The sequence below is a fragment of the Prinia subflava genome, chromosome Z, assembly GCF_021018805.1.
Source record: "Prinia subflava isolate CZ2003 ecotype Zambia chromosome Z, Cam_Psub_1.2, whole genome shotgun sequence".
Lineage (NCBI taxonomy): Eukaryota > Metazoa > Chordata > Aves > Passeriformes > Cisticolidae > Prinia > Prinia subflava.
This window is the reverse complement of record NC_086283.1, coordinates 23613423-23629001: the sequence shown is the minus strand read 5'-3', so window position 1 is coordinate 23629001 and position 15579 is coordinate 23613423. Positions and strand designations below refer to the sequence as shown.

Genomic DNA, 15579 nt, shown 5'->3' with positions numbered 1-15579 from the left:
TTGGAAATGTTAATATTCATCCCTAAATGATAATAATGTTTCCTGTTTGGAACCAATAAGTTTCTTTAGGTGCCCTCAGCACACAGTTAGCATCCCATGGAGTGGTGTCCCATCAATATTTTGGAGACTGTCCCTAACATTTTTTTAAGACACATGGTGCCATGCCTGTGAGGGACAGTGGGTGTTCCAGTGCAGTGAAATGATGGTGAGGGGTGAAAGGTGACCTGCTGAACGGAAATCAGAGGGCTGAGGCTCCCTCAGGCTTCCAGAAACGTTTGGTCTGCTTTGGATCAGGCACAAGCAGTATGTGGAGTGCAGTCAGATTAGCTAAACTTTCTCTGTGGGAGATACTTTGAACTCTGCAAGGGAGAATTTCTGTTGTAGGCAAGCCACATATATAGTAAAAAATCATAACTGTGCCCAGAAATGAAACAGCCAAGTGTGGCTTTTGCTTTATGATAAATCCTGTCAGTTCAGAGCAGGTCCCCAGCCCATGAGTATTTGCCATAAAACAAATGCTGATAGGTTATAGAGAAACGGTGTGAACTTCTCACTTGGTGGCACAAATCTGTGTAGCATAGCCTGGGAAAACGACTCTCCTAACCAGTCTCTGTTGACTCCAGTCTATTTAAACATATGTATTTTCAGGTTTCAGTTCTGGTAACGATATCCTGCTTTTATGACTCTTCCTCACAGGAACCCAGGCAGAAGGATGTAGTTTTCCTCAGAAGTGGCAATTTTTTAGTCTGCCTTTATATTTTATATTGTAGAATGTAATAAGATTCAAATACTTCTACTTGCACATTCATTTAATTCATATTGTTGCTTTCCACATTGGTAATACTCTGGAATTTTTTTCTGTGGGATTTTTTTTTTTCTTTCTTTTTTAAATGCCTTTCATCCAAAGATCCCAAGCTGATTTGGCCTGATTCCCAGGTACAGCTTAGCAACACTTAGCATAAGACCAGTAAAAGGAAGTAACTGGGAATTTCACGCAGTTCTTGGCAGGCTGTCAAACCACATGCACCTACAGGTGGAGCATCCCAGGCCTGTGAGCCCCTGCTTCCCGTGGCTGTGACTGCCTTATGCAAGGCTCCTGTCTTGGCCACAAATCCCTCTTCCTTTCTCTTACCCCCTAGAACAAGCTCTGTTGTTCCCAGTGTTTATCAGTGAGAGATGAGGAATCTTTTCTAGGGGAGAAATTGGTAGGATATACAGGGGCTTGTGGCTGGGGCCATTAATCTGATGTTATTTGCTGTTGGATCACAAACAAGCACCAGGCTGAAGCACAAGCTTTCAATTTTGTATTTCCCTGCATAGGTATGTGCACAATTTTAATTCCTTTTTCGTATCTTCTGAGGTTCACAGTAACTCAATTCTCAGTTTGCTAAACAGGAGAAGGTTTCAGTTTCTTTTTCAACAGCCAGAATATTTTTCAAACTTTTATTCTGAATCCTGTTTCTTCTTTGGAGAGACTCTTGGACTTTGAAACTTCTTCTCATATGGCAAGCCTTGCCTGTCTGGAAATCTGTTTTGGCATGCTTTGCTGTTCAAAGTGCTGCTTTGTGGGTTCATTTTATGTCTCCTTGGAGACATTTTGTCAGAATTTTGCTTATCTACCAGTATTGCAAAACGATCCCCCATCTTAGGCAACCAATCACTTCCTCATCCCCTTCTCATTGGTCTTTAAAGCAAAATGGGAATGAAACTCTCTCTGCTGTTACACAGGCTGTGGATCTGACTTCCACCTTTGGACTGTGAGCAGTATTAGCCGTGCTTGCATAAAACTTTGCAGGCAGAGGAAATCTTGCTGAACTGTGCTTAGCAAAGGGTTAACACATGTCTGAGGGAGAAGAAGAGAAAATCAGGATGGCTGGACTCTGCCCCCTGGTTAAGTGGCTGCTTCTTTGAAGTATGTGGAAGACAGATGAAAAACCTCAGAGTTGCCCTGAATTATCTTCCTGGGCATACAGCTCTCTCTCTTAGTAGTTAAATATGACAGTTATAGTGCAGTATTCATGCACTGTCAATAAATCAGTAGAAAACATGCTGCAGTCAGGGCAGACTATGTATCCATAGTCTGTTCTTTATGTTTTAGCTGAAAATAGAATTCCTGAATTTGCTGAAGCCTGTGAAAAGAAATTCAGGTGCACATCTCCACTGGAGACTTACACAAAGTCTGATGGCTCACAGTAACCAGGGTTTGCTCCTCAGCTTCCATTACTGTCCTCCCATCTGCAAACCCAGATTCCTGAAAAGCAGCGAAAAGGCAAATTTTGGATCAGGCTCCCAAGCTCTTGAGTGGAATCACTGCAGAAAGGAGATGGAGTAAATGAAAGGGGAAGAAATCTTTAAGGTGAGTCACAATTTCACGGAAGGTTGTAGTGTAGCTACAAAACAGAAAATAGAAAAAAGGCCCTGCTGAGCAACATCCTGGAAAATACTGGTTTGGGGGTTTTGTTTGTGTTTGTTGGTTTGGGTTATTTTTCTGTTTTGTTTTTCCAGAAGGGGCTGTGTGACACACTGGCAGAAGCAGCCTGGCCTTTTTTAGTGTCTGGCTTAAGAGCAGCTAACTGCTGACAGGGGAGAATATTTTGCCCTGATGCAGCACACAATATCACAGGAATTGAATTTGCTCAGCTTCTGCCATCTTGAATATAACTGTGAAGGAGCTATTATTCAGAACAATTTCTTACCTTCCACACTCGGGTCCAGCTGCACACAAAGTCTTTAAGTTAACAGGGGATTTCACCATTCTGAAAGGGACAGTATAGATTTAGAGTTGCCTAAGAGCTAAACCCTTCTGAATTCACACTGTGGTACTGAAAAATGCACCTTGTGTGGTGCCAAGCAAGTCCCTTAGCTCTGGTGGCAGCCCCTTCTTTTGTGTGATAGAGATCATACCTCCCACCTCATGGCATGGATTAATCTATATTTTTGTAGTGATTTAGCAGTGACCACTTCTGCTGTGGCTGGAAGCACTTCAAATTAAGCAGGAAAGTCATCAGGGAGCTGTAGTACACGACCAAGATAGGGAGCCACAGCAGCAGAGGGAGGTTGGAAGGGTTTAGCTGTTGATCCAGATTTTAAGTAGATAATTTCTGACTAATGTATCCAGTGTGCCCCAATTTCAGGTGGCTAATCAGTGCCAAAGCTGAGCACCTTCAGTGCCTAAAGTAGTGTGGCTTCTGTCTCACAGGCGTATTACTTGTTCAGGGCAAAAAGCAGCTAGGTGAGAAAAAAGTAAGATGATGCAATATAAAAGTGTTAAGAAACAAACTGTTAGTGTTAAAATCCTGTCAGAGGCAACAGCTTAGATGTTAAGCTGTGTTAGGACAAAACCCAGAAAATAACACTTCTCAGCACAACAGGGAAAAATACCACTGATCCATTTGGTTCAAAAATTGACTGCAGTTATTAATCCAGAATAATGTTCCTTTTTACTGTGGGATAGAATACCTGCACAGAAATAATTTCAAAATATTTAATTATAGGAGACCTTAACCTGCTGTGGCTATTGTGATTAATTTCCCCATAAAGACAATTTCTTTAACTATTGCAGTTGAAAAAATGTAGATGAGTGTATTTTCAATTAAAAATCAAGAAAAGTTTAAACTTTATAGAGGTGATGAATGTCTGCTGCCACAGCTGCCAGACAGTCAGCACTGCAAACACAAACTGCATGGAGGCAAAGTAAAAGCCACTCCAGCTGCATGCATGCATGTTAGCAACCATGGTGTCTGTAATTTCAGGAATAAAAAGTGTCTCATTAAACTAAATAAATGTCTTGCATTGTGACTAGAAGATTTGTAGACTTCAGCTATTGCAGTGTCCAGCTGGAGCACGATCCAAACAACAAGATCCTCAAGACAGAAAGAGGGAAGAGTATGTGAACCTTGCCTGCTGCTGCCCTTGGAAAGGTCAACCTGTGAAATGGGAAACAAGAGTTTCATCTTGACCTGTAAATACTATATTTGGATGGGAAAGAAGTAGCTTTTAGCTATCTGGTGGTCTGGAATTTAAAAAAAAAATGATGAGGATATGAACTTGTAATTGTTTAGCATTTCATGCAGCCAGTCAAGGAGGCTGCAGGACACGGGACCGCTGGATTGCCAGCTGGAATTGGCTGAGGTCAGCTGGAGGCAGAAGGGAGTCTCTGACCTCATCTGGTTGACATGAAAGCAATGCATAGGTGGCCTCATCGAGTTCCCGCTGCCAGGACCTGGCAGTGTTAGGTGGCGTCTTCTACCAATAGCTCATTTTCCATTCAGGCCTTTGAGAATCCATTCCTGCAAAGGAGTTATCTTTCCAGACTAACATGCAGTGGTACAAAAATACAGTATCTGTATTTTTATCTTATCTACAGAGATTCAAATCCCATTTGTTTCAGTCTGGCTCCATTCATGTGAACTAATCATTGCATAAAAATATTTATCTGTTTATGCCTCCTGGCATTTCTGGTATGATTGTTAAAATTCAGAAACTTTAATTGCTGATACACATGCACAGTTTATGGAGGGCGTGGATAATGGAATGGAGTCTCCAAGTTTGACAGGATTCTTTTTCAAAATGAGCTGCTTTTCAGCTATTAGTTTACCTACTTTTGGTACAATAGAATCAATTAATGAGATGTTACTTGAAAAATATTTGCAGAAGTTTTTTAAAAGGGAGACTTCTTTCTAATGCAAATATAAAGACTGCAGATCCTGTACAGGTGTTGAGCTTTTTCTGGTGGCAAAAGGGATGAGTACGTTCTGATCAAACTGGTATCTTTACCAACATCTGTGTTTCATCATGCTTTGTAATGGGGCATTAGAATTCACCTATGTTGTGCAACAACAGTATTGTCCAAGTGCTTCACAAAAATTGAGTGAGAACTGAAACTGATTCTGCCTGCTGTTGAAATGAATGGCAAAAAATATGTGGGATAAGCCTCTAGATTTAAAAGCACTGGAAAACATTATCAGCTTATTATTTTAAAGTAAGATTCATGTTGGCAGTGCTGCTTTTGTGTGTTTTGGATTTACTCCTGGAAGCAAACAAGCATTCTTGAATGGACATAGTGCGAAATATTTCCTCAATCTTCTTCCCCTTATGTGGTCGCTGTCAGTGGTGGCTGCCAGGCCCATTGCAGCAGGACACCTTGAAGAGGAGGCTCACAGAGGACCTTATTTCTCTCCAAAATCTCCTTCTGAAAGGAGGTTGTAGCCAGGCACAAGTTGGGCTCTTCACCCAGACAACCAGTGGCAGGACAAGGGAATACGGTCTTGAACTGTACGGGGAGGTTTACGTTGGACACTAAGTGGAATTTCTTCACAAGAAGGGTGGTTAGAGATTGGAATGGGCTGCCCTGAGAGTTCACTTGGTGCCCTAGTCTGGTTTACAAGGTAGTGTTGGGCCATAGGTTGGACTCAATGGTCTCAGAGAGATTTTCCAGGCTAATTGAGTGTGATCCCTCCTTCCAGATACTTTTTTTTTTTTTTTAATTAATCTAAGTGATACAAAATATTGCAGGTTGTATGTATTCTCAGTTTTGCCACAATAATTTGTTGCCATCCTGCCTTGATCCAGGTACACTGAGGTGCCCTGTCAGTGTGTGATGGCCAGATCCAGGTACTGCCTGTGTTAACACCTGAGCTGGGAAAGGATCACACGTGGGGGGCTGAGGATTTAGTGCTTAAGTGAAATTTCTGGAGACCAGGAACGGGGCAATTATGTCACCGGGTGGGCAGCTGAGAGGCTTCGCTTGGCTCCTCGGGATCCGCACAGAGCTCCTGCACACTCCCCTCAGCCCCCCGGGGCTGCCCAGCCATGAAGAGCTGCGTGGGCCGAGGTGAGGCGGAGGCGGGGAGGTGCGAGGCGGCGGCGCGGTGACTCAGCCGCGGATACCGGGAGGTACTGGGGGCACACGGCAGGATTGGAACCGGCACCGACCGTGAGGCACCGACCGTGAGAGGCCAGGCCGCGAGAGGCCGGGCGGGGCGCCCCTGGAGCCCGGGGCGGGGGACCCCGCAGAGGGGCGGGCGCTGTATGTGTGACAGGTGCGGCGCGCGCGCGCCCGCCGTCACCCCGCGGCCCCCCTCCCTTCTCTGCCCCCCCGCCCCGCGCGCGCCACCATGAATATGCAAATATCGGTATAATTGCCAGCCAATGGCGTGCGCGCTGGTCACATGGTGCTGGTGGAGGCTCAGGGAAGAGAAGTTGAGTCCGGGCGAGCTCGGGCAGCGCCGCCAGAGCCGAGCGAGCCGCGGGCGAGCGCCGCGCCTCCTCCGCAGGGAGCCCGCCGGCCGGGGCTCTGCCTGGACCATGCCGATCCTCCTCTTCCTCATAGACACGTCCGCCTCCATGAACCAGCGGGCGTACCTGGGCACCAGCTACCTGGATATCGCCAAGGGCGCCGTGGAGATCTTCATGAAGGTGAGTGTGCGGCGCCGGGGGAGCCGCCGCCCCCCTCGCCCCCTTCGCACTGCTCACGCCGCTTCTCTCCGCTCTCTCCGCAGCTCCGGGCCCGAGACCCGGCCAGCCGCGGCGACAGGTACATGCTGGTTACGTTCGACGAGCCGCCCTACTGCATCAAGGTAATGACCCCTCCCGGCCGCCTCGGCTCCGCGGCGGGGCCGCCCTTGGCGCGGCGCAGCCCCGTCCGGCCCGGCGGCGGCAGCAGCAGGCTGTGAAGATGGCGGACATTTTGCTTTTGTATGGAGGAGAGAGGCTGAGGGCGCTGCTGAGATGGAGGAGGGGGGGGGAGGAGACGGGCGGGCCCTGATTCACCGCCCCGGCGCAATGAGGGGCGGCCGCGCTCCGCCCCCTGCGGGGCGGTGGCTCCGGCGGGGCCGTCACCGCGCTCGGCCCCGCGCAGCCCTGAGACCCCCGGGACACGCGGGCGGGGTGGGGCAGGCAGTGCCCGGCCCCGGCGGGCAAGGCGGGCCGAGCTGCCCCGCAGGGCCGCGGGGTAGGGGCAGCGCGGAGCCCCGGCCCTGGCGTGGGGTGTGGGACAGCACCCGCGGCTGTTTCCTCCTCTGCGATCCAAGAAGCCACAGTGTTGGGGTTGTGTTCCCCAGGCCGCCTCCCCCGCCCCATTCATCCTGCTGAGCACGGTAACCTGCACTAGTTCTGTGAAAGGTGCTCGCAGCTGCCACTCCGTGCAGGATTGTGGTGAGCTGGATGTGGAGCCATCGAATCATCGAGGTTAGAAGACATGTATAAGATCACCAAGTCCAGTCATCAACCCAGTACTGCTACTGTAATTCCTAAACCACTAAACCACATCATCCGGTGCCAGCCTCTTAAACACCTCCAGAGACAATGACTCCACCACCTCCCAGTCTGACCTCCTGAATCATGAAAATTTCCTTTGTAATATCTAATCTGAATTTCCTGTGTCCCAGTTTAAGGCCATTTTCTCTGGTCCTCACTGCAGGCACAGCAGAAGAGACCAGCCCTTATCTCATTACAGCTTACTGCATAGGAGTTGTAGAGATCAGTGAGGTTTGCCGTAGACCTCTTTGCAAGTAAACAACTCTGCCTGGCTGGCTCCTCTTGTCCCTGTTTTCTCATTCCTCAAGGTAGTGGCAAGTACGGCCATGCTGTTCTTACCACATCAGCTGCACCATGAGGTTTAGGCAAAAGTAAAAAAAAAATTGTAATGCTGCATCTCTTACGCTGTAGGCTGCAGCTTGCTGATAGAAATGTCCTAACTTAAAACACTGAAGTAAAGTGTGTCAGAGAAAGCATTGCTATGAGAGTTTTAGAATCCACCTGAATAGTCCTGGATTAGGACTATGTTTGCTCAGAGTAATACATACCGTAACTTCTGGGCTGTAGACCCATGCTATGAAGGCCAAAGAAGTTCGTTTACAGATACACTGTTGGTCATCCTCGAGAAGAAAGGAAAATATTCTCTAGATCTCACAGCTAGAACTTCTTGAGACGTTTTAAAAGTAAGTGGGCTCGCTGGTGCTGTGAGCTCAATCACTTATTCACATCTTTGAAAATGAGGAAATGTAATTATCATGAGCTACGAATCTTGGCTCCTTTCATCAGGAGTAAATTTACATAGCTTTCTGAAGTGACAAGTCATAGAGTGAGTAAATATTTATTATTTGGTATTGCACCTTTCTCAGAGGAAGCGTGGAAGTAATTTCTGTGAATTGAAAGCATCCTTGACTTGCAGAAACTTATTGTCAGAAACCTACATCTGGTTAGGAGAGGTGTGTTTTAGACACAGTGCACGCACCATTTGCCCCATTTATGTTTGTGGCCAGATGCAAACCCCAAGTCTTTGTTATACCTGTGTTAACTGGATTTCTTGTGTTCCAGATTTCTCCTGGTTTTGTGTCAAATATTTTACGAGTGTATCTTATGTTTGAGAAATGAACTTACTCCCTGCAGTGATTGGAAGCATACTGGTGATTTAATAAAAAAATGACTTTGCTGCTGGAGCTCTTGTGTGGTAATGCTACAGGTTATTACCACATCTATAGTTGGATTTACTGAGGAAGATCCTTCTGTTTAATGAGCATCTGTATGCATTCTGATGTGGTAATGAGCATCTGACTGTTCACAGTTTTAGTAAATAGTAATTGAAATAAATAGGACTGTGATACCCATCATAGCATTCAGTCATATTTAGTGTGCATTAAATAGCCAAGGGAAGTGAAAAATATTGTGGTTCTTGTAACTTGCACTCTTGTAATGTCTCTGTGCAGAAATTTATATTTCTACCTTTAGCACACTGTTTTTTTAAAATTGGATTTTAGGCAATCTTAAAATATTTTTTCAAAAATTAGTAACTTTTCTAGTAACAGGCTGCAGATTCAGTAATATCTGATTATAGTAATTATGATCACAAGTGCAGCTCAACTATTGCATAAAGACTTAATGGCATAAATGAGTGTTATTGGGCTGTCATCATGTCTGTTCCTTGAGCAGAGAAAGCCTCAGAGCAGTGATGACTCCCTGTTGGAAGATCTGTTCTCAAGACCTTCGCTGGTATTTATGATGTTCCCCCTGTTGTGTTTTCTAACAACTGCAGTTGTGCCAGGAAAACTTCGTGGTCTAGGCCACATTCAGTATGTCTTACGGAACATGCTTGTAAAAGACATAAAATATAGTTTCTTTGCTAATGCTGCTGCAGTTAAATACTGTGTGTCTGTTGGTTTAGAGAAGGTGAAGACAAATTAGCAAGTGAGCGTATTTTGCAGGCTTGCTTTCCAAGTATGTGCAGCAGTGGCTGCTTTATCCTCTTGTTTTCTTTCTGATTTATACTAATTAAATTACGTAGTCTCTCAGATAGTTTTACCAGTGGAGCAGTTGAGGGGAATAATCTGGTGATGGAGTTGAAACCACCTAGGAGGCAGAGGAATTACAGGACCTTGAGGTTTGGAGCAGGAGTAGCTGAGATACGTGCTTTAGGTTGGTTTGTTTCAGAATTTGTTTGCCTGTAGCATTAAAGTATTTTTAACCAACAGCACTGGTTCACTTTTGATGGACAAAAATATATCAAGAAGGTGTTATGCATGTGTATTGTGTTGTGCTATGTGGAAGGATCATGCTATTGCACAAATGATTTACCAAAATTTGTGAAAGTAAGGTGATTTTTTTGAAACTATCTTTAGTATAGATGGTTTGAAATTATTTACAGGACCTGTTGCTTCTGTTTGACTGCTTATAGCTCTCTGTGCCATTTTTTAAAAATGGAATTATTTAGCCTCTCAGTTTGCAGTGGGGCCCTGCAAAGAGTTGCGATGACAAATGTCTGAAGAGGTGTCAGGGTGCTGTCCTGGGAAGGGGGACAGGAAGATGGGGGTGGCAGGAATCTGAGCCCCACTCTGGCAGCAGATGCCTCTGGAACCTCGTCAGCTGTTTGGCTCCTATTTGTTGTGTTGTGATAGCAATTATGGTGCAACCATTTGTAACTCTTACGTTGTTTCCAAAATACTCTACAGTAAGAGACAAAGGTTTAATATTTTAAAAGCATGTTATGAAATGTATTAACCTTGTAATTGTCAAGTGATGTGATCCTGTATAACGTAGTGGAAAAATACCTGTACAATCCATTGGATGTTGGGTAAACTCATGCTATGAACTAGGAGGGAAAATTAGTATATTATTTCAAGAAGTAAGAAAGCCTAATGTTTTAGTGTATTTTTAGATTAAAATTGTGATAGGGTGCTATCAAGTGAATCTGTCTTAGTTAGTGACATGTTAACTTGGAAGTGAGCCAGTCTGTTCTGGTATTTGGATATCTGATTTTGTGTATTTGGCATGCATGAGAAGGTAATAATATGTATACTAAAGCACCTTTGTAAGAGGTGTCTATTACTATTAAAACACTAGTGCTTAAATTTAGGTGTGGAAGGAATTTATTCTCCATGTGTGTCCAGTTGGGCAAGAAAAATGGGTTCAAGAACAGCCTTGCTGCCTGGCAGGGTATTTGATGTTCCTGACCTTCTGGCTAAGAGAAGTGCATTGTCCTATTCAGGGAATACACGATGTGTCCTTGTTTTGAGAACTTCCGTAGATTGCTAGAACCCAGATCTTGCTCTATCCCAGCTGTATTGTGACCTGGTGCTGCAACACCTCCAAGCCTTGTGTGCCAGCCCCACCCTTCGCATCCCTTCCTGCACAACGTAGCTGATCTGGAATCCCTGGGCAGGAGGGTGGGAACAGGCCAGGCATGTTACTGACTGGCAGTTCTGCACAGCACTTCCTGAGCTCTTACAGTTTGCAGGTCAGGGGCCTGTGATGAGCTGTTGGTATGGCCCTCATGGTCTTCTGTGGCTTTTTTCATATATTTACCCAATTGATTTTTTTTTCCAAAATCACATACATTTCATCGTCCTCTGTCAAATAGAGATGTCTCTTTGTATGTGAGCACTTGCCATGGTATAAGTGGGCAGAATCTTAAGCCATTTCGTTTATTTTTTTGTGAAGTAATGGTGCTATAGTAAAAGTATGGGGAATGGAGAACAGTCTTCTCACCTACGCTTTTTCCTCAAGCTTTTCCTGTTTTCCAATGATGATGTTTCAGCAAGATCTATCTAGAATTGTCTGAAAATGGAGCTCATGCCAAAATCTTAACCTAAAGAGTTTTTGAAAAGGAGAGCAAGGCTTAACTCTTCATTTATTTTTTCCATTCTCGATTTTTGTGAAACCTCACGTCCTGCAGTTTGTGGTTTATGTGTGGATTTGGGCTGCAAATGGTGAGTTCAGGCCCAGACCAAAAACACAGTGGTGGCCTTATGTGAAGGTATTGATTAACTGGACTGCCCTGTTCCCTTGTGACTGATACCTGGCTGCTGCAGTGATATGGCCTTTCCTCAGTGCTCAAGGAATATTGTTTATGATCTGGTCACAGAAATATGACTTCTGTTTTATGTTCTTGTGAGACTGTCGTCTGACATTCATAAATGATCTGGTTACAAGTGGAGGACTGAGAGAACATAAGTTATATTCTGAAATACATATTTTCCTTTTTCTGTTGTGTTATACTGAATTCAAGAGTCAGCTGTGACTGTACTGCAGAAATAGGCTTTATGAATTTGAGTGCAGAAATATGTACATAGCTGTCTAAGAAGTAGCTCAAATTACTGTACACGGTGTGTGTGAAACAGTGCACTGTTTGAGATTTGCAAATTGGGACTGATGGATAGGATGCCTTTCTGCTGCTGTTCTCTGCTAGCCTGAACATATGTTTCAGTGCTGAAGAGCTCCCTTGTGGAAGCAGCTCTTCGTGACGGACTCTGAGCAACCTCTTCTTTTTTCCCCTGAAATTCTGGAGTTGGGTTGGGATATCTCAGAAACTGGAGCAGGAATTTGTAGAAGGCTTTTCTAAACATCTGTCAAAGAGTTGATACTGTATGTAAATAACCTGTTCTTTTATGATATTAAAATAGTGCTTCAAAACTGGGAGTTCATAAGGTCCCACTTGAGGAGACTAACTTTGCTATCTTTTGTTTCAGTGACACAGAAGCTTCTGCCAGCATTTTGAAATTTTGCTTTTGTGGAGAACCTGTGCTGCTGCAGAATTGAACCAGTTACCCCTCATTCTGCACAGGACAGAGGCAAATGAATAGGCTAGGCTGCAGAAAGAGAGATGCGAGATCTATTTGTCTGTTTCTGGAAGAAATTGGATCAGAATGCCAGACCCTGAGCTGCAGGGAGAAGGAGAAACCCAACTGTGAAACCTGTTGGGTTTGAAGCAAAGATCTGCAGGAATGCTGCCTGAGGTGGTAGGAAATGCATTAGTGTTGTGAAGGAGGAAAATCAGAGGAATACATAATAATAAGTTTAGCTGTAGCAGATCCACAGAATAAGCCTAAGTTGATTACATTTTTACAGGAACTTTGAGACACTGAAAATCACTGAGTTTTATATGTAAAAGGTCTGACTTTTGGCAAGCACAAGTACTTGGTGGTCTGGCCTGTGCTGTGGAAGGAGTGGTGCGAACAGCTGGGGATATGCTTGGAGGTTTGCAAGCTGGCAGTGGGGTGTGCAGGCAGAATTTTTGGTGCAAGGCAGATAGCAGCTGCAGGGGCAAGAGGGAAGCTGCTATCCGAGAGGTGCAAAAGGGAAAGAAAGCTGAGGTCAATGGGAGAGGCCTATCTCTCTCTCCACATATGCTGTTCTTGATGTACGTGCCTAGTGAACCCACTAGCCAGGCATTGTTGAAAAGGGGGGAACAAAGGTGCTGAATGTAGTACTGAGGGACTGGATGAAGTGTAAGCAGTACACACAGTGTCTGTTCTTGATAACTGATTCAGGAGGCTATATTCTGTACTTGTTCAGTGGAGAGAGATAACCATTCCTGTTCTGCCACTATACACTTTTTGGGTCAGTTACAGCAGTATTTTTATTTCTGAGCGCCAGTATCTTCCATTGCCTGGGAAGTGCTACATACACACCCCTTGTCCACATCTTCCGTGGTGCTTGTTTGAGGCTTTGTTGTGAAATTTGTGTGTTTTCAGAAGGCTTTCTGTCTTTGAGCAGAAATGACTGGCAGGTTAAAGCCAACAATTGCTTTTCCTCTGTTAAACACAATGACTTAAGGAAGAGAAACAGAAGACAGTTGTTTAAGGAACACTCATGCAAATAGTAATTGTCTAGTTTTATTTGAAGGCAGAGCAAAATCAACTTAATACCGTTTGGGAATAACCATCAAGCAGTTTTTACATGCTCCTTTTCATTTAACTGCTTTATCACCTAAATCTGACTGAAGAATGTGTCCAAAGTGTTCCTTTTCTTTTTTTTTTTAAATTAGGCATCTATTTTGAAATTGGAAAAGTAAAGCCATAGGCAGAAGGTTCTTGTTAGTGCAGGTGATAGGTTTGTGTTCTACATACGGCAGTGCATGTCTCTCAGAATCTGAAAACATCTAAAAATCTATTTTACTAAAATCCTAGGAATCATCGGTTGGCATCCCTGCAGCAAGCAAGGAGGTATTGTAGCCCATTTTAGCTTATAAAGGTACTAAATTGGTTGCTATAGAGTGTCCTTTCAAAAGCACATTCCCACTTCTGAGAAACATCACATTGGGTAGTGTAAAACATGTTAAAATGCTTTTAAATGTGCATAAGAATGGTGTCTTACTTTTCTGTGTCCTGGTTGTGAGTCGTAGTGAGCATCCTCTTCCAGGAATGGAATGAGGACAGAACATTATAATGAGGAATTTTGTGAAAAGTGATGTACCTTTTGCTTTAAAAAATAAACAAAGCAGTAATAATCAGGGTGATTCATGCTTTTTAAAGGAATAGTTTTGTGCCTTCTGAAATGCAAGTATTTTGTAAAAAATCAAATTCATGCAAGAACTTGAAGGTGGTGGCTGAATTTTTGAAAGGAATTTTTTTAAATGGAAGGACAGCTCAGAAATTAACTTCTTGATTGATAGGAGGGACTGAACTCTGCTTAGCTGTCCTTTTTATTATTATAATTTTGACGCAGTTAAGTACTTGAACTTGTGCTTTCACCTGCTGCTTTCCTCATGGACGGGTGAGTGTGTGTTGCTAGGTTAAGTCTTAATGAAAATATTTAAACTGGTTCTGCTCCTACAGGAATCTGCAAAGTAAAAGCTTGCTTTTTCATGTGAGGTGGGTTTCTGCTTTGTACTGTATAAACAATGAGATGCCAGAGGCCTTGAATGGAAACCACCCTATGTTGTTCATAGCCACTATAGCAGTTTATATTTTCATCTTTTTTATTTGGTTCTTTATTTGGGCTGGGACACATTCAAAGATGTAAGCCCTTAAGACTACAGGATAAACTAGACAAAAGTAGATATGTTTGCATTAAGAGGCTTAACTCATCCTCAGTGCAAAGGTCACTTTTATTTTAAAAATAGAAGCTTAAAATGTGGAATCAAACAGTTGAGTTGGATCTCCCTAGTTGTATTTTTATAGGGAGGTGTTCTGTAAGGAGGAAGGTGCTTTGTGTAGTTGGTGGTTCCTGCCACATGGAATCTTTATGGTCTGCCTCTTCCCCTTTTATGCTGCTATTATTTTGAGTTTCACTTAGGAGATTTTCAAAAGACGTCTTTTTTGTTAGTATACAGATGTAAGAGGGCCTCAGCCCTGTACCCTGTTTGTGTGGTGTGGCTAAAAATAAGCACCAAGTACATCTGCGATACCATGAGAATGGGCATTCATTCTTTTCAAATTTGATGAGAACTAATACTGCATTAAGTGCTGATTGGCTTGCATTTTAACAGTGGAAAAAGGTAATTAAGATTGCAGACACCTCTACCCTGTTCACCCTTGCATATTTTACAACAGTTTGCCAGGAGGAACTGTGATTTCCAGCGGTAATGCAACAATGATGTTTTGAGCTTGCTGTGATCTAGAAAAGATGTAATTTAGTGCTGTCTCTTACAGTGTTCTCGTACCTCAGACAGCTGGGATCCAGTGGGAAAATGTGTTCTGTACTGTGTGACCTGTGATGTGGAGCTGTGTGCTTTTGGAGGGGGCATCAGTGTGACTCCAAGGGCCCTGTCAGAAGGTTCCAGATGGCTTCAGCCTTAGTGATTCTCTTCACTGTCTGTATTTTTAATGCCTCTGTCCTTGATTTTATTTAATAACATAGGCTACCAACCCCCCTAAAAACCAAAACAACACACGCCCCCAAAAAAACCCCAACAGACAACAACCAAACAACCCTCCCAAAACAAACGAACAAACAAAAACCCACCAAAAAACCCCCAACCAACCAATTAAAAAAATATGGAAAGAGCAGCTGGTGCTGTTCTCAATTATAAATGCAGATTGTCACTTAAGTAACGCAGTCTTGTAGTTGAGTCTTGGAATTTTTTTCTTCTTTCTTAAACTTTATTCTAACACTGCACCTCTTAATAATGCAGCTCTTGTGCTTCTACACCCCCCAAAATATAGCAGGCAATAATTGAAAGGAATTTTTTTGCTTTGTATTTTTTTCTCGCTAATTTCAGAATATTTGGGAAACATGTAGCAATCAGTTTCAGCTGTAAGCAGCATGTCCTAGGATCGAAACTTTAGGAATGTGCCAAGAAAAAGGTACATTCTTGTAAAGAGACTGTTACTGTACAGGTCAGAATCTGAAGTTGCCCATAGA

At 43.7% G+C, this 15579-nt stretch overlaps 1 protein-coding gene across 6 annotated transcripts in view; it reads left to right on the top strand.

Annotated features, from left to right (window-relative positions):
* Positions 1-4973: 4973 nt before the first annotated feature.
* The window catches only part of LOC134563613 (integrator complex subunit 6-like), a 40837-nt gene continuing 30231 nt past the window's right edge, over positions 4974-15579 (top strand). For 3 of the 6 annotated variants that reach the window (XR_010083397.1, XR_010083396.1, XM_063421699.1), the window contains exon 1: positions 4993-6578. Coding sequence is in view for 4 of the 6 variants with exons in the window: in XM_063421699.1 (XP_063277769.1) it covers positions 6171-6578 (408 nt within the window). In the remaining 2 variants the exon portion in view is untranslated. Of the gene's footprint in view, positions 6579-15579 lie in introns of all 6 variants that reach the window. The other 3 variants (XM_063421700.1, XM_063421702.1, XM_063421701.1) reach the window with 3 other exon arrangements.